Source organism: Marmota monax, unplaced genomic scaffold, assembly GCF_021218885.2.
Source record: "Marmota monax isolate L192 unplaced genomic scaffold, Marmota_monax_Labrador192_F-V1.1 WCK01_AAM20220418_F8-fsc00007, whole genome shotgun sequence".
In the NCBI taxonomy this organism is placed as follows: Eukaryota; Metazoa; Chordata; class Mammalia; order Rodentia; family Sciuridae; genus Marmota; species Marmota monax.
Window position 1 is genome coordinate 29,602,061 of NW_026692781.1, and position 26,288 is coordinate 29,628,348.

Consider the following 26,288-nt stretch of genomic DNA (forward strand, 5'->3'; position numbering starts at 1 on the left):
AGCAGACTACCCAAGCACACCTTTCACAACTCTTCGCCTTGTTACATGATGTTCTCTCAGGCTCAGATGTTCTTCCCTAATTTAAATCTGATTGATCCTTTTAGACCAGGGACACGTCACCACCTCTGTGAAATAACTGAGCATAAATTAATCACTCCGTTACACAAAACATGTTGCTTTGACTTCTATTTATGCACTTACTTGGCCTCATAAAATAATTACAATATATACGCGTCTATTTCCCCCACCAGAATGAAATTTTGATAGCTTTAGTCTGTTACACTCATAGACTAATACCACACACCTAGGAAGGACTGTAAAATAAATGTCTCTTTCTCGTTAGCTTTGTGTTCAGTGCAAATCTTGAATTTTGAGTCAGAAATAAAAAAAATGTTGTTCCAACTTCCCTTGCCCCATTTCCTGGCTTATTTGAATACTCCCTCATGGACAACATTTTCCTTATTTTGTATACCACAGAACGATCAACTATCTTGAAAGCTTCGGTCATTAACAAAAGTACTGTGCCTTTCCCTCTTCTGCCTGCACCTACAACAGTCACGCAAAGGAAAACACAAATATTACACTAGAAGTGATTAAGGGAGGAAACTATCAGATTTTACGTCCAAATCATTTCGTGCAAGAAAAATAATCACGTAACCCGGATGCCTGAAGACACTCATTACCCGGGTTAGGAGTAACGGGCCTCGTTTTAACCAAACTCGATTTAGTGCAGCCGGAAAAGCGGCTGCCGTGTTTCAGTGCTTTTCTGGCTCTCAGATGCACAAACTATGCCCACGACAGTGCCGAGAGGCGGAAGAGACTTTCCTCCCACGCCCGTTTCCCCGAACCCTTGCCTTGGAATCCTCCTCAGCAAGCCGCCCAAACGAGGCCCTCTGGCCAGAAAAGAGAAGCAACTGTGAAGCAGCAGCATCCAAACACGGAACAAAGCGCCTGTCGGGGGTGTAAGAGTAAGGACGCCATTACGCGGGGCAGTGGCCTGCACCGCTGACGCCAAAGAGTCGGCCCCGACTCCGAAGCGCGGGACCGGTCCCTACTAACTGAACTACAGGAAGAAGCAGAAGCCTAGGAAGACAGGGTCTTAGCACGTTGTCAGCGAAAAAGGCCTGTAAGTAGGGAAAGACCGCTTACCTTCGTGAGTCTTGGCGATCTTCGCCATTTTGTCCACTCGAACACACAGACGGAACTGGCGCTCCCAAGAACTTCCGCTCGTCGCCGCCGCCACGGAGAAAAATAGCGGGCGACTGCTCCCTGCGCATGCGCCAAGCGGGAACGCGCTCCGTCGGTGACACGTGATAGAGCAGCCACCTAGATGGAACCGCGAAGTGCATTGTGGGTGTGGGAGGAGCCAGGGTTCGGCTGGGTGGCGGCTTTGGTTAAGACCCTAGAAAAGCACAGGGTAGGCGATAGAGGCTTTAAGTAAATAGCTTTGTTTGTCCAGGAGAAACCGGAGCGAGAAAGACTGGACGCTGTGGAAACACTATAATTTCAGGATTGGAAGAGACCACAGACCATCTATCCCCTTTCTCCACATTCCCTGGAAAGCGTCTTGGGGCTGAAAAAAATGAATTCTTTAGCGCGTCTTAGGTGTTGGAGTGCTCAGGGATGAGACAGTAAACGCAGTCTCATCCTCCGCGCTGTAATTCAGATTCATTTTTCTTTCAATGATTTTCATTTGGGTAGGCGTTTTGTTTACATTTTGTTGTAAACAAATATTGTTTGTGTTTGTCCCAAACATTGTTGAACATCACCAGTAGCCCATTAAGATAGGTAAGTTAGCCGGGCGCGGTAGCACATGCCGGTAGTCCTAGCAATTCCGGGAGGCAGGAGGATCGGGAGTTCGAGGGCAGCCTCAGGAACTTACCCCTGTGTCAAATAAAAAGACATTTATTTAGAAAATTAAAAGGGCCGGTATGTAGCTCAGATTGCCCCCGGGTTCAACTCTCTAGCTTCACACACACACACACACCCATCTTCACAGGTGAAAGGATTGTCACAGGATTGTCTGCAGTACTAAGTTTTCCAGAGGTCTCCTGTACTAAGGAGACATCAGATTCTACCTACCCCAGGCTTGAAATAAATTTCATCTGCCTTTTAGTTATGTCTCAAATTCCAAAACTAGAGTTTTATTTCACCCAGCCTTACCATACAGTGCTGGGTTGTTCTCCAGGAAGAGAGAGGCACCTAGCCATCTATCAAAACCTGTCCTGGAATATAGGACCCCCTACCCACAGACAACAGAATATTTTTTTGCTAAGTCAAGATTCCTTCTTTTGGAAATTTGAACTGGAAATATGCTATTGAATCAAAAGAATCAGAAGAAAATATTGCTTTAATAACATTACACAGAATGAAAATCCCAAACTTCTGCCCTAGACCCCACAGCTACCTTGAATCCTGAACTACCTTCAGCTACAAGCTTCTTAAGGCTAATCCTTTAAATAATAACTACTTTTCTTGAACTCACCTCTGAGTGGGTTTCTGTTTCTTTCAACTAAACTAGGCCCAATTAGAAAAAAACAGCAATAAGTTAAAATATTAGTGCTAATTCATTTACTAGCTACTTTTTCTACTTAAAAGTCACCTGAGAGCTGACTTTGATTCATAATGAAGAAATGTCTAGATTCTGAGAAGGTGTCCCAGAAGTATTAGATGCACAAAATTCTATGATGATCTTATGATATGTCAATCTACCTAGGCTATTGTCCCCAGTTATTCAAATAAATACCAACCTGGGTGTTGTTATGAAAGCTTTGTTAATGCAATTAAAGTCCATAATAATTGACTTTAAGGGAAATTGTCCTGGATAATATGAGAAGGTCTGATTCAATCAATTGAAAATTGAAAGGCCTTTGAGCAGAACTGAGACTTCCTTCATGAAGAAATTCTACCTGTGGACAGCAGCTTCAACCTGTGCCTGAGTTCTAGCCTGCCCTCACTGAAAGCCTTGCCCTACAGATTTTAGATTTGACTAGCCAGTGACCACAACTGCAAAAGCCAATTCCTTGCAATAAATATCTTTATGTGTATCTACTGTGCTCAGATGCAAATGCCAAAGGTTAATTTCACTACTCATTCAAAAAATACATATTGACGACCTGTCATATGTCAGAAATTATTTTAGGTGTTGAGAACACAGTGTTATACAACACAGTATCCTCCTGTAGTTTATATTCTTTCAAGGGCAGATTAAAAATAAAAGTGTGTGTGTGTGTGTGTGTGTGTGTGTGTGTTACTTCAGGTACTGTAAAGTGCTATGAAGAAAAATAAAAGATAATAAGGTGAGTATGAACAGAAAAGGTGAGATATCTGAGATGAGATTTGAGCAGATACCTGGATGAAGTTAAGGAATGAGGACTTGTGGGAAGAGTATTCCAGACAGAGCAAGTATGGATTCTCCAAGGTGGGAATGTTCTAAGAAGTGTTCTAAGAAGAAGATTGGTATGTCTAGAGTGGTGTCAGCTGGTAAGAGTAGCAAGAAATGAGACCAGAGAAATAAGCAAGGCAAAATCATCCAGGATCTTGGAAAGGCTTTATATCTTATTCAGGTGTAAGAGAAACCCACTAGAGGGTTTTAAGCAGAAAAGAAATGTGATCTAATTTGTGTTTTTTTAATGTCCATTTTGGTGCTAAATAGAGAATATATTGTGGGTTATCCTCTGTGTGTCTAACAGGCACTCAGGGAAATTTGAATTAGGCCTGTGTAAGGAGACAAAAGCAGATGACTTTTAAAAAAAATGCATATTGGGCTGGGGTTATGGCTCAGTGGTAGAGTGCTCGCCTCGCAAGTGAGAGACCCTGGGTTTGATCCTCAGCACCACATAAAAAAATAAAGAAACAAAATAAAGACATTGTGTCCATGTATAACTAAAAAATATTTTTTAAAAAATGCACATTGCCTCAGGTATGACTTTTACAAATTTTCAATCTAGCCCTAACCCTCTCTTGAACTATCCTGCTCATAAGGTCTTTCAATTGATTGAATCAGACCACCTCAGATTATCCAGGACAATCTCTCTTAGAGTCAATTATTATGGACTTTAATTGCAATAACAAAGCCTTCATAACAACACCCAGGGTTGGTATTTATTTGAATAACTGGGGACAATAGCCTAGCTAGAGTGACACATCAACTGTCTACCCTTGTTTCATAAATATTTCATATCTCAAATTCAGTGTGCCCAAATCTAAGCCAGATTCTCTTCTAATAGAGATCTCAGTGAGAAAAGGCATCATTCCCTAAGCCTCTTGGATAGAATCTGTTCCATCTTTTCACTTACCGCCCTTTCCTCTAAAATTACAAGTTACCAATATCCCTTCTTCATATCTCTTAAATCCATGACCATGCTTTCATTTCTCCTAAATTATCTTAGTTCAAGCTGTTACTAATTCCTAGTTCATGACAGTACCATTTTCTCTGCTCTATACCTCACTGCTGCTACTCCATACCTCCATTCCAGTCATCTCTGGTGCTTTTATCTGCTCTTGATAAAAGCTAAATATGTTCATGTCTTGACTTGGAGTAAAATCCTTCAGTAATCTTACTTGATACCATTGAATACCCCAATACCTGCTATTCCTTGTGCATGGAATGCTCTTTTCTTCTTAAATTGGTTAATGCCTTTCTGGTCCACAGAGTGAAATCTAAGTGCTAATTCTTCAGGAAGTCTCAGATGCCTTTCTCTGAACTACATAACACAGTGGGTATATAACTTCATCATAGCCATTATCACATTGTACTAAAACCTTTGACTTATCTATCCATCATCTTAATTATAAAGCCTATTGAATTTTTTATTTTTGTTTTGTTTTGTTTGTGGTCCTGGGGATTGAATCCAGGGAGTAACACATGCTAGGCAAATGCTCTACTACTGTGCTATATCCCTATCCCTTCATTTTACTTTAGAATGCTTAGGGCAGGGATCTTTACTATTCAACTTTGTAGCCATAGTGCTGAGCCCACCTTGCCCAGAACCTAGCAACACCACATTGCTGAATCAAAGTATCAGATAATGAATACTGAAGGAAAAAATCTTCCAAGTTTTCCTGCTAGTGCTTCTACTAGCTGATACATAAACCTATCACATTTTTGTTACTGGATTCTCAATGATAGAGGTATTGTCCAAGAGCAGGAACATTGTTACCAGTGATTATTATAATTATCAATAAATAAACTAAGAAACTGGTAGAAGGTAGGGTAACATAGGATGTCAGAACCAGAGAAGAAGTAGGATTTCTGAAAGAGGTTCAGAAATGTTGGGTAGCTTCGAATACTTGAATTATTAATGACAAATGTTCTGTTATAGGCAGCATTGACCTACATAAATTGGTGATAATAACAATAGCAACAGTACAAAGCCAGCAGTTCCTAATGCCACCCAGAATCCAAGAAGACCTAATAGACATATTGCTTTCCTCTTAGTGGGAAATATGAAATGCAAAATTTGTCCTTTATTTTTGAGGGATTGTCCAGGTACTAGTACCAGGCTATTGTAGCCCTAAAACAGTGGTTCTCAACTAGGGGATGATTTTTTTTCTCACATACTTCACTATGTCCAGAGATGATTGTGATTGTCCCAACTCTTTTTTTTGTTAGAGTCTTATTTATTGTTCTTACCAGCATCTCCTCTACTCCCTTTCACCTAATTCCTCATCCTCTAACAATAGTCTGCTGTTTGCTCACCAGGAAATCTCACCCTAGGAATGAGATACAATTATAGATAGAGTTAGTTAGTTAGTTAGTTAGTTAGTTAGTTTATTTTGTGCTATGCATCTGAAACACCACCAAAAAGTCTGTAACTACATTGTAATTATTTCCATGAAAGTCCTTCTCCTTTAACTGGATTGTGATATCTAAAGCTGTTACAAAGAAAAGGATAACATTTAAAGAACAGGAATCCTATGATGCACAGGAAAGCTCCTTACAAGAATTATCTGTGGTGGTACACACCTGTAATCCCAGCAGCTTGGGAGGCTGAGGCAGGAGGAAGAGGCTGAGTTAAAAGCCAGCCTCAGCAACTTAGCAAGGCCCTAACCAACTCAGTGAGACTCTGTCTCTAAATAAAATACAAAAAGGGCTGGGGGTACTGGTGATGTAGCTCAATGGTAGAGCATTTGTCCCGCATGCACAAGTTCAATCCCCAGCACTGCAAAATTAATTAATTAATTAATTAATTTTTTAATATTTTTTTTAGTTTTAGATGGACATAATATCTAATATCTTTATTTTACATTTATGTGGTGCTGAGGATCGAACCCAGTGCCTCATGCATGCTAGGCAAGTGCTCTACCACTGAGCTACAACCTCAGCCCCTTAATAAAATTTTTAAAAAATAAAAGTTAAAAAAAAAAAAAGACTGGGAATGTGGCTCAGTGGTTAAGTGCCCCTGGGTTCAATCTCCAGTACCAAAAAAGACAAAAAGAGAAAACTTATACTCAAAAATGTCACTAATGGAACAAGTCCTTACTTTTTGTTTGTTTTGTATTATTGGGGAAAAAAGTCCATGGTTTCAGGCATGCTAGGCAAGCACTCTACCACTGAGCCAAGTGTTCAGCCCAGACTATTAATTTTCACTGTGTTTACCAACCACCCTCTTTTACACCTACCTAACCTTTAGTGATCATTCACTCCCAGCCTTTCATATTCTTCCTCTAGTATCTAAATAGAAACTATTAGTGTTTCACTTACTATTGCCAGTTAGATGGCAAGTGATCTAGATCCAAAAGTCACATTTTAGAAACTGCTTTCTAGATATCATGGGTAACAATGAATCACACTGTTATGTATACTTGTAATGCACCAATTTTAAAAAATGGGGAAAATAAAGAAACTGCTTTCTTGGCTGACGACTGGAACCCAATGGTAGAGGTTAGGTTTCCTATAAAGGAAGCAGTCTCTGAAATAGAAATGCAAGAAGTTTGTGGGAATACTCTAAGAGATTTTTATATTCTCATATAAACAAAGATTTGCATGTGCACTTCCTACAGGAAAAGGGAAGAGAGAGCTCTCTTTTGGCCTCATGCAATCTCCAGAGAGAGCTACATTGGAGAGCTGTCACTTACAGAACTCCTGGCAACTCCAGTTATGAGGGAGAGAGGGGAGGAATCTGGTTAGCCCACCACAGCATCCACTACTGGTGTCCAAAAGTGTCTGCCATGAGATGGCAGTGATGCAGCCAGACAGAGGGTGACACTTTAACCTGAGGACACGAGACTCAAAGAAATTTGGGTTCTCTCTCTCTCTCTCTCTCTCTCTCTCTCTCTCTCACACACACACACACACACACACACACACACACACACACACAAATGAGTAAATAGTGGTGTGAAAGCTTTTCTGATAAGTGAAGGAGATATCAGTCCTGCTGTCTTGACCTTGAAGGACTTGGATAGCAAGAGCTGGCAAATACCCCTTCCTTGATTCTCAAAATTTCTTTTTTTCTTTCTTGGAATGATGATATTAATTGAAATGATTTTTTAAAAGTCTGTGTTTTTTTTTCTTTCCTCATGGCAATATATCAGTGGCTTTTTCTCTCTAGGAGCCGCTGAGTGTAGAAGTAGGGTTGGGGGCAAAGAGTAGAATTTGTATCTGTGTTCATGCAGAGGTGTGTGTGTGTGTGTGTGTGTGTATGTATGTTTTCCACTAATGCAGTAATTACCAAAACTTAAGGATATTCCCTGGGAATTTATTTAAATTATAGGTTGTAGCCAGGCATGGTGGTGCAGGTGTATATAATCCCAGGACTCAGGAGGCTAGGTAGGAAGATTGAAAATTGAGGCCAGCCTCAGCAACTTGAAACTTTGTCTCAAGATAAAAAGGACTGAGGATGAAGCTCAGTGGTAAAGAATCCCCAGTTCAATCTTCAGTACCAAAAAAAAAAAAAAAAAGTGAGTTGTAGGCCCAAACACAATACAGAGACTGATTCAGTAGGTTTGAAGTGATTTTTGAATTTATTATTTAATTATTTATTTTGGTGATACTGAGGATTGAACCCAGGGGTGCTTTACTACTAAGCTACATCCTACATCCCCAACCTTTTTTCTTTTCTTTTTCCCTTCCTTCCTTCCTTCCTTCCTTCCTCCCTCCCTCCCTCCCTCCCTTCCTTCCTTCCTTCCTTCCTTTCTTTTTTGGTACTGGGATTGAGCCCAAGGGTGCTGTACCACTGAGCCACAACCCCAGCCCTTTTTATTTTGAGACATGGTCTCCTTAAGTTGCTTAGGGCCACACTAAATTGCTGAGGGCTGGAATTTGCAATCCTCCTGCCTCAGCTTCCCAAATCACTTTGATTACAGATGTGTGAAACTATGCCTGGCTTCCTTAACCCTTTTTATTTTTATTTTGAGATAAGTCTTGCTAAATTGCCCTGACTGGCCTTGAACTTGCCATCCTCCAGAGAGCTGGTCTTGAAATGAAAATTCTTTACAAGTGGTCTTCCACCATACTTTGAGAAACACTGAATACCATAGTCTGTTTGTCTGTCTGTCTGTCTCTCTCTCTCCCCCGCCCCCGCAGGGATTAAACCACAGAGTAATATCCCCAGTCCTTTTCAATTTTTATTTTGAGACAACGTCTCACTAAATTGCTGAGACTGGCTTTCAATCCTCTTGCCTCAGCCTCCCAATCCACTGGGATTACAGACATGCACCACCATGCCCTGCTATCAAAGTCTTTTTTGTTATCTATTTCCTTCTTTGTCTTTTTTTTTTTCTTTCTTTTTTGTTTTGGCACTACTGGGATTGAATCCAGGCATGCTCTACCACTGAGTTATATTCCCAGCCCTTCTTGTTTTTGAGATAGAGTCTCACTAAATTGCTGAAGCTGGTCTCAAACTTGCAATCCTCTTGCCCTCAGCCTCCAGAGTAGCTAGGATTCCAGGCATGCACCACTGCACCCAGCGCTTATCTCTTTCTGAGTTCTTGAAGAAGGTGTGCAGGTCTTTTATTGTTCCATGGCCAGAAGAAGAAATAAAAGTTCCTGATTATTTGATAGTACATGCAGTCTGTCCCCTCACTGAAGTAGTCAGGGACTCCCATACAAACAATACTCCTTGTGATTCAGATAGTAGAACTGGGGATTTTGTTCAGAAGTAGAGTACTTATCTAGCACGTGTGAGGATTCAATCCCCATTAGGGGAGTGGGGGATGGGATTAAGGTAGTGAAAATTCAGTATTCCCCCCCCTACTCCCCCAAAAAGGGCAAATGTGCTCAGGGAACTTTAAATCATAGCCTGTTACCCATTAAAAAGTGTGATATGTGTTCTTCCCTATCCCCCACTCCCTCAAACAATCTTACTGATCTCAAAAACCAGGTATATCACTAAAGCCAGGATGCCTTCACCTTTACATCTTGAAGGATAAACTAGATAAGAATGAAACTATTGGAAGATTGCCTCAAAGGGCTAAAGACAAACTCCCCAGGTCCTAAACCTGTTACTTGTAGGATTTGTTTTCTTTCACTGTAACTTGTATGTTCTCTCAATATTGCAGCTGTTCAACTTTATCACAGGGCAAAATGATTATCTAGGATGTTGCATCAGTAGAAGAGATTAACATTTGGCTCCAGACTAACCAACTGACCCACCATTCCCTCAAGGTATAAGTGCTCACACAAGGAAAAAAAAAAAAAAAAACCTTAAAAAAAAAACACTACTGGATGTAGTGGCACATGTCTGTAATCCTAGTGATTTAGGGAGGCCAAGGCAGAAGGATATTGCAAGTTCAAGATCAGCCTCAGCAATTTAGTGAGCAACTTAGCAAGACCCTGTCTCAAAATAAAAAGGGCCGGGGGCTGGGGATGTGGCTCAAGCCGTAGCGCGCTCGCCTGGCATGCATGCGGCCCGGGTTCGATCCTCAGCACCACATACAAACAAAGATGTTGTGTCCGCCGAAAACTAAAAAATAAATAAAAAATAAATAAATAAATAAAAATAAAAAGGGCGGGCTGGGGATGTGGCTCAAGCAGTAGCGCGCTCGCCTGGCATGCATGCGGCCCGGGTTCGATCCTCAGCACCACATACACAAAAATGTTGTGTCCGCCAAAAACTAAAAAATAAACATTAAAAAAATTCTCTCTCTCTCACTCTCTTTAATAAATAAATAAATAAATAAATAAATAAATAAAAAGGGCTTGGGGATGTGGCTTAGTGGTTAAGCATTCCTGGGTTTAATTTCCCATTCCCACCCCCCAAAATTCCTAAAGCCAATTAATATTCCTACAACTCAAGCCCATATGTTTTAGGAGTTCAAAAGTTTTTAAACTATGGATTAGGGGGTTCTAAAAGGCACAAAGAAAAATGGTTTGAGAGAGAAAATCAGGAAAGAGAAAGCAATGGGCTATAGTAATGAGGCTGTGAGAGTGAATGACTATGTGTTTGGTGGGGGAGTTTTTGTTTTTGTTTTTAGATATTCCTGACAGTAGAGTGTACTTTGACATATTATACATACATGGAGTATAACTTATCCTAAGTAGGATCCCATTCTTGTGGTTGTATATGTTATGGAGTTTCACTGGTCATGCAGTCATATATGAATAGGAAAATTATGCCTGATTCATTCTACAGTCTTTCCTAATCTCATTCCTCCTCCCTTTTCCTTTATTCCTTTTTATCTAATCCAATGAACTTCTATTCTTCCTTCCCACCGCTCTTATTGTGTGTTAGCATCCACATATCAGAGAGAACATTTGGCCTTTGGTTTAGGGGCATTGGCTTGTTTCACTTAGTATGATATTCTCCAGTTCTATCAATTTTCCAGCAAATGCCATAATTTCACCCTTCTTTATGGCTAAGTAATATTCCATCGTGTATATATACCATATGTTCTTTATCCATTCATCTGTTGTAGGACGCATAGGTTGGTTCCATAGTGTGGCTATTGTGAATTGAGCTGCTATAAATATTGATATGGCTGCATCACTGTATTTTTTTTTGGGGGGGGTGGTTACTGGGGATTGAACTCAGGGGCACTTGACCACTGAGCTACATCTCCAGCCCTATTTTGTATTTTATTTAGAGACAGGGTCTCAATGAGTTGCTTAGGGCCTTGCTAAGTCACTTAGGTTGGCTTTGAACTTGTGATCCTCCTCTGTCTGTTTCCCCTGCCGCTGGGATTATACGCATGTGCCACCATATCGCCAGCTGGCCAGACTGGCCATATGAATTGGGTTCAAAGGAGCTGGCTGTATCAATAACTAAGAAAATAGTGAAGAAACCACACAGTGCACAAACATAGGTTTCTAAGGCAGGACTGCTCAGCTCAGTGACCCCAAGGGTCAGCTCCAGCACTGGAAGGAGCAACAGAGTGAACACACCCGAAACCTTCTATTTATTGGGGGAAAGACAAATATTTGAGAAAGTTTCACCCAAATAAAGCAAGGGATTAGGTTTCAAACAGGTGAGTCTTGCTTGGTGATGTCTTGTGGTCAGCAGATTGACATCTTGCAAAGCCACACCCATCTCAGGTGCTGTGTGGGAGCAAAGGCAGAGCAAAAAAGGCACACATAGGTCACACAGCCCAATCAGGCAGTAACGTCAGACCAGTCCCTTCATATGCTCAAATGCACATAGCTCACACACACACAGCCAGCCCATGGCTGGCTCATGACACCACAGCACCTAGAGTAGTATGCTGATATTAGGACCTTTGGGTATAGACTAAGGAGTGGGATAACTGGGTCAAATGATGGTTCCATTCCAAGTTTTCTGAGGAATTTCCATACTGCTTTCCAGAGTGGTTGCACCAATTTGCAGTCCCACCAGCAATGTATGAGTGTGCCTTTTCCCCCACATCCTCGCCAACATTTATTGTTACTTGTATTCTTGATGATTGCCATTCTGACTGGAGTCAAATGGAATCTCAGGGTAGTTTTAATTTGCATTTCTCTAATTGCTATGGAGCATTGAACATTTTTTTCATATATATGTTGACCATTCATATTTTTTTCTTCCGTGAAGTGAAGTGCCTTTTCAGTCCCATTTCTTGATGACTGGGTTATTTGTTTGGTTTTGGTTTAAGTTTTTTGAGTTCTTTATACATCCTGGAGATTAATGCTGTATCTGAGGTGCAGGTGGCAAAGATTTTCTCCCATTCCCATTAGGCTCTCTCTTTGTGCTCTTGATTGTTTCCTTTGCTATGAAGAAGCTTTTTAGTTTGATACAATCCCATTTGTTGATTCTGATGTTTTAATCTCAGACAGTGAGCAAGAATAACAAGCAAAGGTTTCTGGATATTAGGTTGTCACCATAAATGGTCTCAGGAATCCTTAGATGAGAGGAGAAAGAAGGGTGAGCATTTTTTTTTTTTTTCTGTAACACGGTATAGCAATCTCCAAACCATGAATTGTATCTGGCCAACACCCACCTCCCTTTTTGACTTTTTTTTTTTTTTGAGACAGGGTGTCACTGTCTTTCCAAGGCTAGTCTTGAACTCCTAGACTCAAGTGATCCTCCTCCCTCAACCTCCCTGATAGCTGGGGACTACAGGTGGACACCACTATGCCCAGCTTACACCTCCCTTTATGTGTGTGTTAAAATTATGTAAATATGCATTTTAATTATAAAATTCAGTGGCCCTAATTATATTCAAACTGTTGTGTAATTTTCATTACTATCTATATCCAAGCTTATTTTCTTCTTGCCCCAAACCCAACTCTGACCTTAAACAATGACTTCCTATTTCCTTTTCCTCTGGACTCCTGATAACCTCAAATCTACTTCTTGAGGGAGATTTCCTGAGTTGCTGCTGTGGTTTGTTTCCCAAATTTTCATGTGCTGGAAGCTTTTTCCACAGTATAGTAGTATTGATAAAGTGGTGACCTTTAGATGCTGGGCCTTGTGGGAAGTGAGTCCTGACTGTCTTCATGAAGGCATGGTCTTGCAGGATGGGTTAGATCTCACAGAAGTGGATTAATTCTATCAAGGAAGTTATAAAAGAGCAAGCTTGGCCTCTCCCAGGCTTCTTCCTCTCTCACCACATGACCTCTCTCTCATTGTATGTGCCAGGTTTCACCTTCCACTTCTCTGCCACATTGTGACATAACCAGGACTCTATACCAGATGCTGGCACCATGTTGCTTGGATTTTCTGGCCACCAGAATTGAGAGCCAAATAAACCTCTTTTTAAAATAAATCACCCAGTCTATGGTATTTGGTTCTGACAACACACAAAAAAACTAAGATGGTAGGTAACACTGAATCTCATCCCATAGGATGAGAAGGAGTTGGCCATTAAAAGAAATAATAGAGATGAGGAAGCAGTAGGAAACAGGACATCTAGGGGGAAAAAAGTATAGGTAACAAACACCATGGAGTTTTAGAGGATCTAGAAACTGCCGTGTGTGTGTCAGGGAGCAGCTAAAAGAGAATTCTAGGACTGGCTAAAATGCTGTGAATATAACCAGTAAGAATCTATTTTTTTGATCTACTGGGTATGATCTGGAAAGCTAAGAACAACTCCAACTATGTTGTCACACTTTGTGGCCCTCAGTAATTAATTATACCATTTTCTTCTCAAATTTCTGGTTTTGAGGGGCGGGGCATGTAGCTCTGTGGTAGAAACATTTGACTAGCATAGGTTTGATCCCCAACGTCACACACACACACACACACACACACACACACAGAGAGAGAGAGAGAGAGAGAGAGAGAGAGAGAGAGAAAATCCTAGTTTTGACTCACTTGATTTTTTTTTTAAGAAAATATTGTTAGTATAACAAGGTTGCTGCTGCTGCTACATTTTTCAATAAGTCATACAGTTAGAACATTCTGACTCAATCAGAAAATGTGGATTTGCTTGTTATCTCTGTGTGTTTTGGTCAACTTTTTCATTGCTGTGACTGGACAAAACAGAGTAGAAAAAGTTTATTTGGGCCTCTTGATTTCAGAGGTCTCAGTCCATAGATGGCTGACTCCATTGCTTTGAGCCTAAGATGAGGCAGAACATCATGGTGGAAGAGTGTGGTGGAAGGAAGCAGCTCAGGACTTGGGACCAGGAAGCAGAGAGACAGACACAGACACACTGCAGAACTGCAGATCAGGACAAAATAGATATCCCAAAGGCACACGCCTCCAATGAACCACCTCCTCCAGCTACATCCTACCCGCCTATAGTTACCACTCAGTTAACCCACTCAAGTGGATTAATGAACTGATTAGGTTAAGATTCTCATAACCAATTGTTTCATCTCTAAACTTTCTTGCATTGTCTCACACATACATTTGGAGAGGACATCTCATATCTAAACCATAACACTGTGCTTCCTTCTAGTTGGTATAAGTTACTTAATATCCTTAAATTTCAGTTGCCTAGGTATGTAAATGTATTCTGAAGGACTGAATCAAAAAGACCTCATGATACCCTCTCAGATGGCCCACCATCAGCCAATGCTTCCTCTTTGGAGATCTGAGTCCCAGGCTCCAGGATGTTTGGGGATAGAGGTTATGTCTGTCCCATGCTTCCTAATGACTAACACCAGCCAAGCTGTTCCCATCAGAGATCTAGTTTCTGGTGCTGTGGGACCCTTTCCTCCAAGTTGCTAATAATAACCCCAACATCTTCCATAGGTTCTCTCAGCCCTGATGGTATGTGCAGAAAAGAGTAGGCCTGTTATCCTTTGAAGACCTACTTAAAAGGTTTGTCCTTGGCACATCTGGCAACTTCATTTTGGGGAGGGTTCCCATTATTCACAGAATTAATGAACAGCCCTATCTCCATAAAATAGACCCTTTTCTGGCTCCAAATTTTTTTGGAACCCATACTGAAATGCAAAGTAGGAGTTTTTTACTGAGAGAACCTGGAATCAGAAAGCCTCTCCCAAAGTAAAGCATCATTTATTTTATTTTATTTTTTCATATAGTATATTGACCCCAAATCCACGAGTATATATTTTTAAAAGAATTTTTGAGAGGAAAATAGTAATCCTCAGGCAATAGGGAGGTTGGTACTGTTAAGATACCGAAAGATTGGAGGTATTACTTTGTGAACAGAAAGAGGCCTGTGGGGAGGGGGAGAATTTAAGAACAAATAGTCTTTTGGGGGGTTTGTTATGCATCTAATTAATTGTATAGGAAAGAATTCCATCCTCCCTCCCATTCTCTCTCTGCTGTGGTGAATGTCACCTGGAATGTCCAGGAGCATAGTGATATATTTAGAAATCCCAAGATAGAATTATCAGATGGAGTGTAGGAAGAATTTTCAAATCAAACTAGAAATGCCAACAAAGCATTCATATGAAGCTTACTAAGCCAAGAAAGGATCACAAAATCGTAACTGATATAAAACTCTGTGGCCTGGTTCTGAAAGCCCTCCTACCATTCTTCTAAAAACAGTTGTCTATTTTTTTCTTTCTCTCCTTCCTTCCTTCTTTCTTTCATACCAGGGATTGAACCCAGGGATGCTTAACCACTGAGTCAATCCCAGGCCTTTTTGTGTTTTATTTTGAGACAAGGTCTCACTAAGTTGCTGAGGCTGGCTTTGAACTTGTGATCCTCCTGCCTCAGCCTCCCAGATCATTTGGATTACAGGTGTGCACCACTGCACCCAGTTCTCAGTTGTTCTACTTCCTCTTTTTTTTTTTTTAGTTGTAGTTGGACACAATATTTTTGTCTAACTTTATTTTTATTTATTTTTATGTAGTGCTCAGGATCGAACCTAGGGCCTCAAACATGCTAGGTAGGTGCTCTACCGCTGAGCCACAACCCCAGCCCAGTTGTTCTGTTTCTTGATTGGAAAATGATTTCTCATATTGCACTCGGAGGGACATGGTGTAATTTAAATATTTCCAGGCCCGCAGGGATTATAGTTTCAAGTGATTTTCCTCTACAATAGGTAAGTTAAAGGCAGAAGCTAAATGTTGAACATTTCATAGGGAATGGAGTGTTCCTAATTCATAGTAAGGTCATAAGAAGTAAGGAAGACCATGGGAGATGGGTTTCTTGAGCTAATTTTCTAAGGTGTCTTTTGAGAGTATATTTGGTCTTTTCTACCTTTCCTCATGCTTAGTAGGGTCTTTAGACACACTGAAAATGATATTGTACGTATAGTGCTTTAGAGATTCTTCGAGTGATAGTTACCTTGAAGGAAAGGGCATTGTCACTCTGTAAACTTTGGGAATTCCAAACCTGGGTATGATTTCAGAGACATAAACTTTAATTACTTCCAAGGCCCTTTCCATCCTGCAAGGGAACTCTTCCACCCAATTGTCTACCCAGACCAGAGATATTGCTCTTTTTAAAGAAAGTTTATTTATTTATTTTAATTAGGTATATATAACAGAAAAATGCATTTTGACTCATTGTACACTTGCATGACTCTTGACATTGGCATGTAAGGGCAATCTAGTTGCCAGTCTTCCCCAAGCAAGATATTTACCTTTAACATTGTATACCAGAGGAGCTACCTTTTTGTTAAGGCGATTTTTCTTTTGACAAATTTCATAGGCTTCAGGGATCTGTTGAACTGTCATCAAATTTTTGCCTATAAATAGCTTTTTATTACCATTACCTTCGTTTTGTAGAGAGATCCCTTTAGCTATGTCATGTAGGGTTCTCTTGGTAAAGTTGGTTAGGCTTCCATGTGCTACATTATATCTTTTAGAGGGATAAATATCAGGGCTAAATAATCACACCACTGAAAAACATATTGAGCCTACCTATGTAGGAATTTAAGAAGATCTGTAAGTTTTGAACTGACTTAGAACAAACTGTGACTCTGACAGAGCCTTTTGTAATAGTTATCAGGCACTTCTATATAAAAACAAAATTCTTTTATAACCTCCCAGTTTTACTTACCCTTGAAAGGACTGACACAGTGTACATCTTGAGTTATACTAAAAGAACCATTGTCTTTTCTTTCTCAAAGTCCATGTATGGCTGTGCTTTGGTTGTTCTTTCCAGCCAGGTGTTCAAGAGCAAGTTGGTTAAAAATTGACCTTGTTTCTATTTACTGTTAAAGTCAGCTGAGATTTGCCAGAGGGTAACTCTTAGGAACTTGGGAGAAGCTCTTCGCTCCTTTAGCTTTTCTTCTACTAGCCATGCCATCTATCAGGATGGGTCAGGGTCATGCTGACCACATGTGGCTTCCCCTGGAAGGATCAGAGACATTTCCCTCTCCAATAACCTTCTTTTTTGCAAAATACGCACTGGTTGGCTTCCTGTCCTCTAGGGCTCTCATGATCCCCCTGATCAGAAATTTGGGTGACTCACCAGAATTGTAGGCCCCTTATGAGTCCATCATTTCCAGGGTTCTGGCTGACTTTAGAAGGCAAGTACCAGAATATTGGCTGTTTTCTTTTTCTTAGCCCTTTTACTTCCTTAACTTTTGTCTCCAAGTTTTGGCTTTAAATACAAAGCAAGCCAGTTTCAGCAGTCTTAAAGTAGGAGTAATGAGTTTTAGCTTTAATGTCTACAATTTGACAGTTACCCCTTTTGTTTAATTAGGGTCAGTATCAGTACTGGAAGTCAGCATTATGTTCTCTCCCTCCTGTAGGTGATGGCTTATTGTCTTAATTCAGGTTCTTTTGTTAGGAATAGTACTTCTGCAAAACATTGTTAGGCGACAGTTAAAAAGTTTTACAAGAAAAATGCCAAAGAAATTAACAAGAGAGACAGCATTAATGATCAGAAATAAACTTATCTGATGTATAAATGTACCCCATTTATGTAATAAGACATTATGTACCCAAAAGAAACCAGACAAACCAGGTTGTTCCCCCACCCCCCACGGGGGGGAGGGGTACGGGGAACAGGGAGTGAACCCAAGGGCACTCAACCACTGAGCCACATCCCCAGCCCTATTTTGCATGTTATTTAGAGACAGGGTTTTCCTGAGTTGCTTAGCACCTTGCTGTTGCTGAGGCTGGCTTTGAACTCGTGATCGTCCTGTCTCAGCCTCCCAAACTGCTGGGATTACAGGCATGTGCCCCACACCTGGCTACAAGCCAGGTTTTAAAACGGCAGTGTCGGCTTTTGTGTCAGATACAATATATAAAAGTCAGCATTTATTAGTTACCTTGCCTTTATCAAACCTACTTAAGGTCTTATTTTACAAGCTTTAACAAAACACTTATACAAAGTTCAGACAAACATATTTAGTTATCAGACATGAGTATCTATAATCACATTTATTTAGTGTGTCAACTATAATGTAATAACCTATGTTATTAGACCTTGAATCAGACTTCTATAATCTTCTAGAATTTTATTTAGCAGTTGATATTTATGTATCTTAATATTGCAAATTAAAGTATCTTTTAATAAACATGTATAAAAATATTAGTCCCATTTATGTTAAATTTAATTTACCCATGAAAACCAAGATATCAGACAAGCCTAGTTAACATTTTAAGCCATTTTTTACCTGCCAAAGAAAATTCTTTTTTTTATTATTAGTTGTTATAAACATTACAAAGCTCTTGACATATCATATTTCATACATTTGATTCAAGTGGATTATGAACTCCCATTTTTACCCCATACAAAGAAAATTCTTAAAAGCAATGAACATTACACTTTGTTGGTAAACATTTTATAGAAAACATCACTCCATTGATTGGCTGACCACAGGCTGATCACCTAGAAAAATAAGTAGGTTAGTAATTTTAAAGATATCTTTACTGGACTGGGGTTGTAGCTCAGTGGCAGAGCATTTGCCTAACACGTGTGAAGCACTGGGTTTGATCCTCAGCACCATATAAAAATAAATAAAATAAAGGTATATATCCATCTACAATTAAAAAATATTAAAAAAAGATATCTTTACTTTTCCAATTAAATTTATCCTTTTGTTAAAAATTTTTATTTAAGTCACATAAACTAAAAGGTATTTGGATCCTTTTTAAAAAATTTATGAGTATTCATTTATCTACTGTTGAGAGCCACAGCCAAAGGTGCCCCAGCAAACTTCCAGCTGCCAGCACCAGCTGCCAGCTGATGATTGGCTCACAGTGGCCCCAGCAGAAGGGGCCCCAGCAAAAGGGGCCCCAGCAAACTTCCAGCTGCCAGCAAACTTCCAGCTGCCAGCTGATGATTGGCTCACAGCGGCCCCAGCAAACTTCTAGCTGCCAACTGATTGGCTCCTCTGCGGTGATGCTCATTGGGTTATTTCCCCCGCTTTCAGACCATGGAGCTGCTCATTGGGGGACTTTTTGGCTCCGCCCACACGACCCAACCAATCGGCCTCAAGAGCAGGAGGAGTTGGGGAGGTGGAGAGGCTTGTGGGAAGCCGGTGGTGACAGTTGGGCTCTGAGGGTTTTCCTGAAGAGCTGTGTGGTGCAGTGTGTGTGTTCTAAAAATAAAGTTCGTTTCTTTTGACAAGTGGCTCCTGAATTGTGCCCAGCCAGACTTCGGAAATCTACAAGTCAATTTTTGGTAACATGTAAACAATGTAGGTACAAGTTCATATGTAGACATGAAATTCAATACACAGGTATGCACAATGACTCAGACATGGAGAGGGCCTGTGCAATTGGGGATATTAGGAGTAGAGTTTGTCAGCCCTGGTGGATGCTGAAATCCAAGGATCAGCTGGCCACCTGTCCTGCATGGGGGCAGACTTACTCCCACTATTACCACTGTTTATCACCCTCCTTAGGATTCTTTAAAGGATATCTCTTTTTCCAGTGTATTTGAGAGTTAACCCTTGAATAATTGTTCTCTGAATAGAGCAGGAAAAAAATGAGGGCTAAAGAAAACACAAGTTAGATAAGACTAATTGGAACAAAAAGATATATTAATTTAGGCATGCAGGACCAAAGGTGAATTTACCAGAGAACTTATGAGCTCAAAAAAAGAGATTTTTTGGGGGGGAAAAATGACACAGCCATAATTATGCTAGTAAAGGAGCACATGGAATATCTTTATCAGACCAGAACATACTTTTGGATCAGATTAGAGTCAGCCCAGATACAGGATCTTTTCATTTTCCTTCCTGGTGCCCACCCTGGAGAGAAAAGAAAACCCCATGGGAATTAGGGTGTTCCCCGACATTACAGGGCCTGTCATGTCAGTTTTCTGAAGCTGAGCACCTGTGATGTTGTCTCAAAAGCAGAATGTACATCTCCTCAAAAGGTCTAGGGCCTTTACAGAAGGGCATTCCATCACTCCATTTCTTTTGCATTTGGGGAGGAATTTGATGAAACAGAATCCCAGAGTACAAGAAAATATAAAATAGCCATTTATGTCCAATAGTGGTTTTGATTTAAAAGTGACACTTTTTTCCTCTGTTCTCAAATTTGGGGCACTTATTCATGCATCCTACATCCCAGGTGAATATCCTGCATGCAACTAAGGGGCAAGGAAAGCTGCTGTTTTGAGCATGAGAGGCACAAAGCTTGTACACAGGGCACTTCTGACAAGCCAGTTGTAAAAAGAAGGTGTTATAGTTTATGCTTCCCTTGAGAGGACATTTTTCTATCCTCCAGCTTATATTCAGGCCAGGCTTGGGTGCAGAAAAATATCAGGCATTTCTTTTTTAGAATTTGTGGATTAAATTGATCCCAACTATTTGAGATACATTCTAAGTGTGTGTCGACATCACAGGGAGTATGTCCCATCTGTAAGATAAAAAGGAGAAGAACATGGGATTCTGTTATTTTTCCTGACCAGGGCATCCCTGATGTTCCTTCCCTTTCTCATGTGAAGAGTTGTGGCCTATCAGAGTATTCTCCTTGCATCTTTTAATTCCCTTAGATTCCTTCCCTTTCCTCCATGAGTGACCTTGGTAAAGGGTTGTGGCCTATTGGAGTAGTCACTTTTACTGACATGGCCTTGCACGTCCTGTGATTCCCTGTCCATTATGATAAACCCTGGCCTGCCTGTGTTAAGCCTACCATCAGTTGAAAGACTTTTGGCGGGGAGAATTGTGCCTCACTCCATAGGGAAGAAGTTATCATTCAAGTATTCTCTTAGGTCAAACCTCAGTGCACTGACACAAATTAGAATCCAACACTCCATATGTCAAATCAACAAGTTCCTCCCAAAATCCCAATCTGCTTGTGTCAAGACAACTTCCTACATCAGCCAGGCTCCCACTACTCAAGCAAACAAAGTCCCAAAGAATCAGATCCTGCACCTGTTCCAAAGTCCCCCAAATGACCACCTCATAACTGGCCAGACAATTGTCATTCTAGGCCACCACAATACAACCAATACACCAAATAGTAACCAGGTACATGCACACACCTGAGAACCATACACGCCCACTTGAGAGCTCTAAGTTCCAATGCAAAAGTCTGTAAAATTAAAGCCCATGTAGGTTTAACACAGGCGAACCATCCTGACTGTACCAAGCTCATACAAGTCCCCACTCCACAAACCCCCACATCAACACTCAGACAAACCTCCCTGACAAACACACCCAGATCCCAGTATAGAGTCAGCCACACACACCTAGGAAGTCAACCATACTGCAACAATCCAAATCAACAGTCATCTGTTCAATCCGTCATGAAGCAGACATTCAAAAGACCCCCAAACCGGTATGATCTCCAACCCCCTAAGACCCAGCCTCCCAATCAACCAAATCCCAACAGAAAGAAGAAATCATCCTGACAATGCTTCAAGAAAACCCCACTGATCCAAGACACAGAGAACTCTGGCCTGCACCAGCACAACAAAACTTGAACCCAGAAAAAAAACTTATACCACCTTAACTGACCTTACAATTTATAGCCAATTTAATAACATTCACAAACTTTTTGATATTTACCTTCCACAAACTACCTGCAACTTTCTTAAACTCTCAACAGCTTGTTTAAATTCCCAATAGCCTTATTTATCTATGAGTCCTAGTGAGACAACTGGGGTTTGGAGGAGCATATCAAGAAATCTGGGTCTACATGAAATCTACAGCAAACATGAGAGAAAGGCATTTTTAGTAGAGTATAGAAAGTTTGGCTCATGTTCTGGGGATTAGTGAGTTGCCACTTTCCCAAAGAGCTTGAACCAGGGCTTGGGAATATAGCTCAGTTGGTAGAGTGCTTACCTTGCATGCACAATCCCTAGCACCACAGAGAAAAAAAAAAAAAAAGAGCTTGAATCAGACTAAGACTTTGTCTCAGGATCCAAAATATATTTGGTGAGGGCACTCTGCAACATTGAGCCAAGTCAGTCAAAAAGTGAAAGGAAGATATGGATGTTTGAACTGGTCAGGTCAACCCGGCTTGTGTTCCAAGGAGAGAAGCTGAAACAGAGCTTGACCAACAGTCCTCTGTCAGAGACAAAGGGGATTGATCCAGCCTCCTTAAGATTGTCGCCTTTGTCCTTAGATTGGTGGCTACATTAACTGCTTTTAGCTGGCTGACAGATGCCTGATATATATTTTGGACTGAGGCAGATTTTTCTAAAAGAACTCCAGAAAACAAGACTGATGGTTCTGTTGGTCCATTTTACTCACCCATCTGATAATCCTGATAATCTGGATGATTCCAGATGACCATGGACAACAGAGAATAAAGTAACAGAATTAATTTTATTTTTTTAATTTTTTTTTAGTTGCAGTTGGACACAATACCTTTATTTTATTTTTATGTAGTGTTGAGGATCAAACCCAGGGCCTCGCCCGTGCTAGGCGAGCGCTTGCTTTACTTACTGCTGAGCCACAACTCCAGTCCCAGAATTAATTTTTTAAAGACAGGAAGTGGAGCTCCAATAAGAGAGGGGTTCCAAGTGGGTTGCTGCAGAGTTGCTAAGGGGTTAAAAGGTATTTGTTGGAGGTGACCTTTAAAGCTAATGGCAATGACTTTTAGGGAGAGGAGTTTCTACATCCAGAGTGTGACACTCTGTGATCATGCACCCACGTGTCCAATCAGGATGTTGATCATGTGCTTGATATCGTGCTATATGGCCTATCAGATACTTTGTACATGGAATTATTGTGATGGAGGTCCCTGCCCTGTCTGCCTGTTATATTTCTGGCTCCTGCTTTCAGCAGACAAATGCTCAACCACTGAACTATACCCCCATCCCTTCCAAAACCTTTTAAATAATGGCTCATATTTAATATAATTTCTGTTTTCCTGATTAGTTCCTAACTCAATGAAGATGAACTGTCCAGTTAATCTCCTTTGTTATCCTGCTTTTTTTTTAATATCAGAAACTAACATCTGTACACTACTAACCTCTTATTACTCAGTTCCTTACCTAGTCAAGGAAGGTATTCTTTAAATCAGAGATTTCCCAATAAAAATCTCAGTAAATATAAAATCATTAAACACTTTGTGAAGTTTATTCTATTGATCAAAAATTTCCCAGTAATGAAATTATGTTAAATTCAAAAAATTTGCTTTTAGCCAGGTGTAGTTGTACATGCCTGTAATCCCAGCTACTGGGAAGCTGAGGCAGGAGGCTACAAGTTCAAGGCCAGCCTGGGCAACTTAGGGAGACCCTGTGTCAAAATAAAGAATTTAAAAAGTTGGTGTATAGCTCAGTGTTAGAATGCTTACCTAGCATGTGCTAGACCCTGAATTCAATCCCCAGCACAAATAAAAACATTGCTTCATTTTAGAAAAAAACACATGTGATGTTCACATAAAGGTCTTGTTTTGTGGTTAAAATTCATCCTGTAGCTGGGCACAATGGTGCACACCTGTAATCCCATCTGCTGGGAAGGCTGAGACAGGAGGATCATGAGTTCAAAGCCAGCCTCAGCAACCATGAGGCACTAAGCAACTCAGAGAGACCCCTGTCTCTAAATAAAAATACAAAATAGGGCTGAGGATGTGGCTCAGTGGTTGAGTGGCCCTAAGTTCAAACCCTGGTACAAAAAAAAAAAAAAAAATTCATCCTGTATTTGTTTTCTTTTTATATTTTTAGTTGTTGATGGACCTTTATTTTATTGCCTAGCATGTGTGAGGCACTGGATTTGATCCTCAGCACTACAAAAAATAGTTAATTAAAGAAAGGTATAAAAAATACAACATCTTGGGGCTGGGGATGTGGCTCAAGCGGTAGCGCGCTCGCCTGGCATGTGTGCAGCCCGGGTTCGATCCTCAGCACCACATACAAACAAAGATGTTGTGCCCGCTGAAAACTAAAAAAAAATAAAATAAATAAAAAGATTAAAATTCTCTCTCTCTCTCTCTCTTAAAAAAATACAACATCATTTTTAAAGATACAGAGATAAAATATTTTATTATGGAAGACTTCAAATATTCATAAAAATTAGATTTGATTGTGAAAAGCTCCATATGAACCCATCATTCAGTTCAATAAATATCAACATACAATCAATTTTGGTTCATCTATTATATCCCTGACCCCCAGTTATTTTAAAGGAAATCACAGATGTCATTTCAACTATAAATACTTCCATATAAATATCTAAGTTTTTTCCCCAATATTGGGATTGAACCCAAGGTCATATATATGCTAGGCAATGCTCTTCTACTTCTTATTTGAAACAGGGTCTCACTAAGTTTCCCAGGCTGGCCTCAAACTTGTGATCCTCCTGTCTCAGCTTCCCAATTAGCTGTGATTATGGGTCTTTACCACTGTGCCAAGGAAGAGTCTTTTTTAAAAAAAAAAAATTATTAGCGCATTATACTTATATATAATTGTGGAGTTCATTTTGATATGTTCATCAATGCAAATAACATAATTTGCTCCATTTCAATCACCAGTAACTACCCTGATCCTTCCCATGAGCCCCTTCCTCTACTCTAGTGGTCTTCCTTCTATTATTATTATTTATTTATTTGGTACCAGGGATTGAACTCAGGAGCACCTGACCACTGAGCCACATCCCCAGCCCTATTTAGTATTTTATTAGAGACAGGGTCTCACTGAATTGCTTAGTGCCTCATGGTTGCTGAGGCTGGTTTTGAACTTGCAATGCTCCTGTCTCAGCTTCCCTGCCCGCTGGGATTATAGGCATGTGCTACTTGCCCAGCTCCTTTCTATTATTTTTTAATTGGTGCATTATAATTATAAATAAAAGTGGAATTCATACAGGCACACACCTGTAATTCCAGCAACTTGGGAGGCTGAAGCTAAAAGATCCCAAGTTTGAGGCCAGCCTCAGCAACTTAGCAAGGTCCTAAGCAACTTAGCAACCATGACTCAAAATTAAAATGATTAAAAGGCCTGGGGTTGTAGCTTAGTGGTAAAGCACCCCTGGGTTCAAGACCCAGTACAAAATAAAATAAAACAAAACAGTAGGTATGCTTTTGTTATTTGAAAAAGTCTTCTTTTTCTTGAAATTTGTCAAACTATACTATGCACATGTATGAATATATCATAATGAATTCCCTCTTTTGTGGGGTACTGGGGATTGAACCCAGGGGTACTTTACCATTGAACTATATCTCCAGTCCTTTTTAGTTTTTGAAAGAGGGTTTTGTAAAGTTGCTTAAGGCCTTGCTAAATTCTGAGGCTGACCTCAAACTTGGGATATTCCTACCTCAGTCTCCTGAGTTGCTGGGATTACAGATATGTGCCCCCACACCAAGCACATATCTACAAATTTTAATTACTTAAAATCATCTAATATCCAGTCACTTAAATTTTTTCCCAGTCTCATGTATGGTTTTTATTGTTGTTGTTGTTGCTTTTTGTTTTGTTTTTGTGATATTAGGGATTCAACCCAGGGAAACCCTAATACTGAGCTACACTCTCAGCCTTTTTTACTTATTTTTTTAAATTTTGAGACAAAAGCTCACTAAGTTGCTCAAACTGGCCTTGAACTTGTGATCCTCCTGCTTCAGCCTCACAAGTAGCTGGGATTTCAGGCATTCACCATAGTACCTGGCTCACATGTTTATTCTGTTACCATTTAGGAGTGCTGGGTTCTTTCTCTGTTCAGCAAAGAATTGGAGAACAGGACACAACAGAGATAGCAAGAGCTATCAGAACCAGATAGCAACAGAGATAGCAAGCAAGCTGCAGATTTATTGCAAAAGTGAGAGAGATAGACTTCTCTGAAGAGAAGGGGCCCCAGAGCTGGGAATCTAGTGAGGGGGTTTTGGCCTGTCTATCCGTGCTCTCCTCACTATTATTGATTGGTGCCTCTTCTGTCCACGTGTCTGTTTTAGTTTTTCTATGCTTTTGTTATTTGAAAAAGTCTTCTTTTTTTGGATTCCCCACTTAGGAGCACAGATATGGAAGTATCTGTCTGACTGGTCCTCCACTTGTGTCCATGAGTGCTTTCAACAACCAGGAGGTTGACCTCATCAGAAGACCCTCTCCGTGCTCCTTTGTTCTGATCCTGCCCCTAACCTCCTCACTTGCCATCCTGCCCTGGCTGCCTAAGCCCTTATACATCTCCCTCAATCCCCCCTCTCA

The 26,288-nt window shown here is 40.4% G+C and overlaps 1 protein-coding gene across 4 annotated transcripts in view; it reads right to left on the reverse strand.

Annotated features, from left to right (window-relative positions):
• Sf3b1 (splicing factor 3b subunit 1) overlaps positions 1–26,288 on the reverse strand; it is a 71,714-nt gene that overhangs the window by 39,494 nt on the left and 5,932 nt on the right. For 3 of the 4 annotated variants that reach the window (XR_006852264.2, XR_009227049.1, XM_046447303.2), the window contains exon 1: positions 1,150–1,307. Coding sequence is in view for 2 of the 4 variants with exons in the window: in XM_046447303.2 (XP_046303259.1) it covers positions 1,150–1,177 (28 nt within the window). In the remaining 2 variants the exon portion in view is untranslated. Of the gene's footprint in view, positions 1–1,149; positions 1,403–26,288 lie in introns of those variants that run through there. The other variant, XM_046447301.2, reaches the window with a different exon arrangement.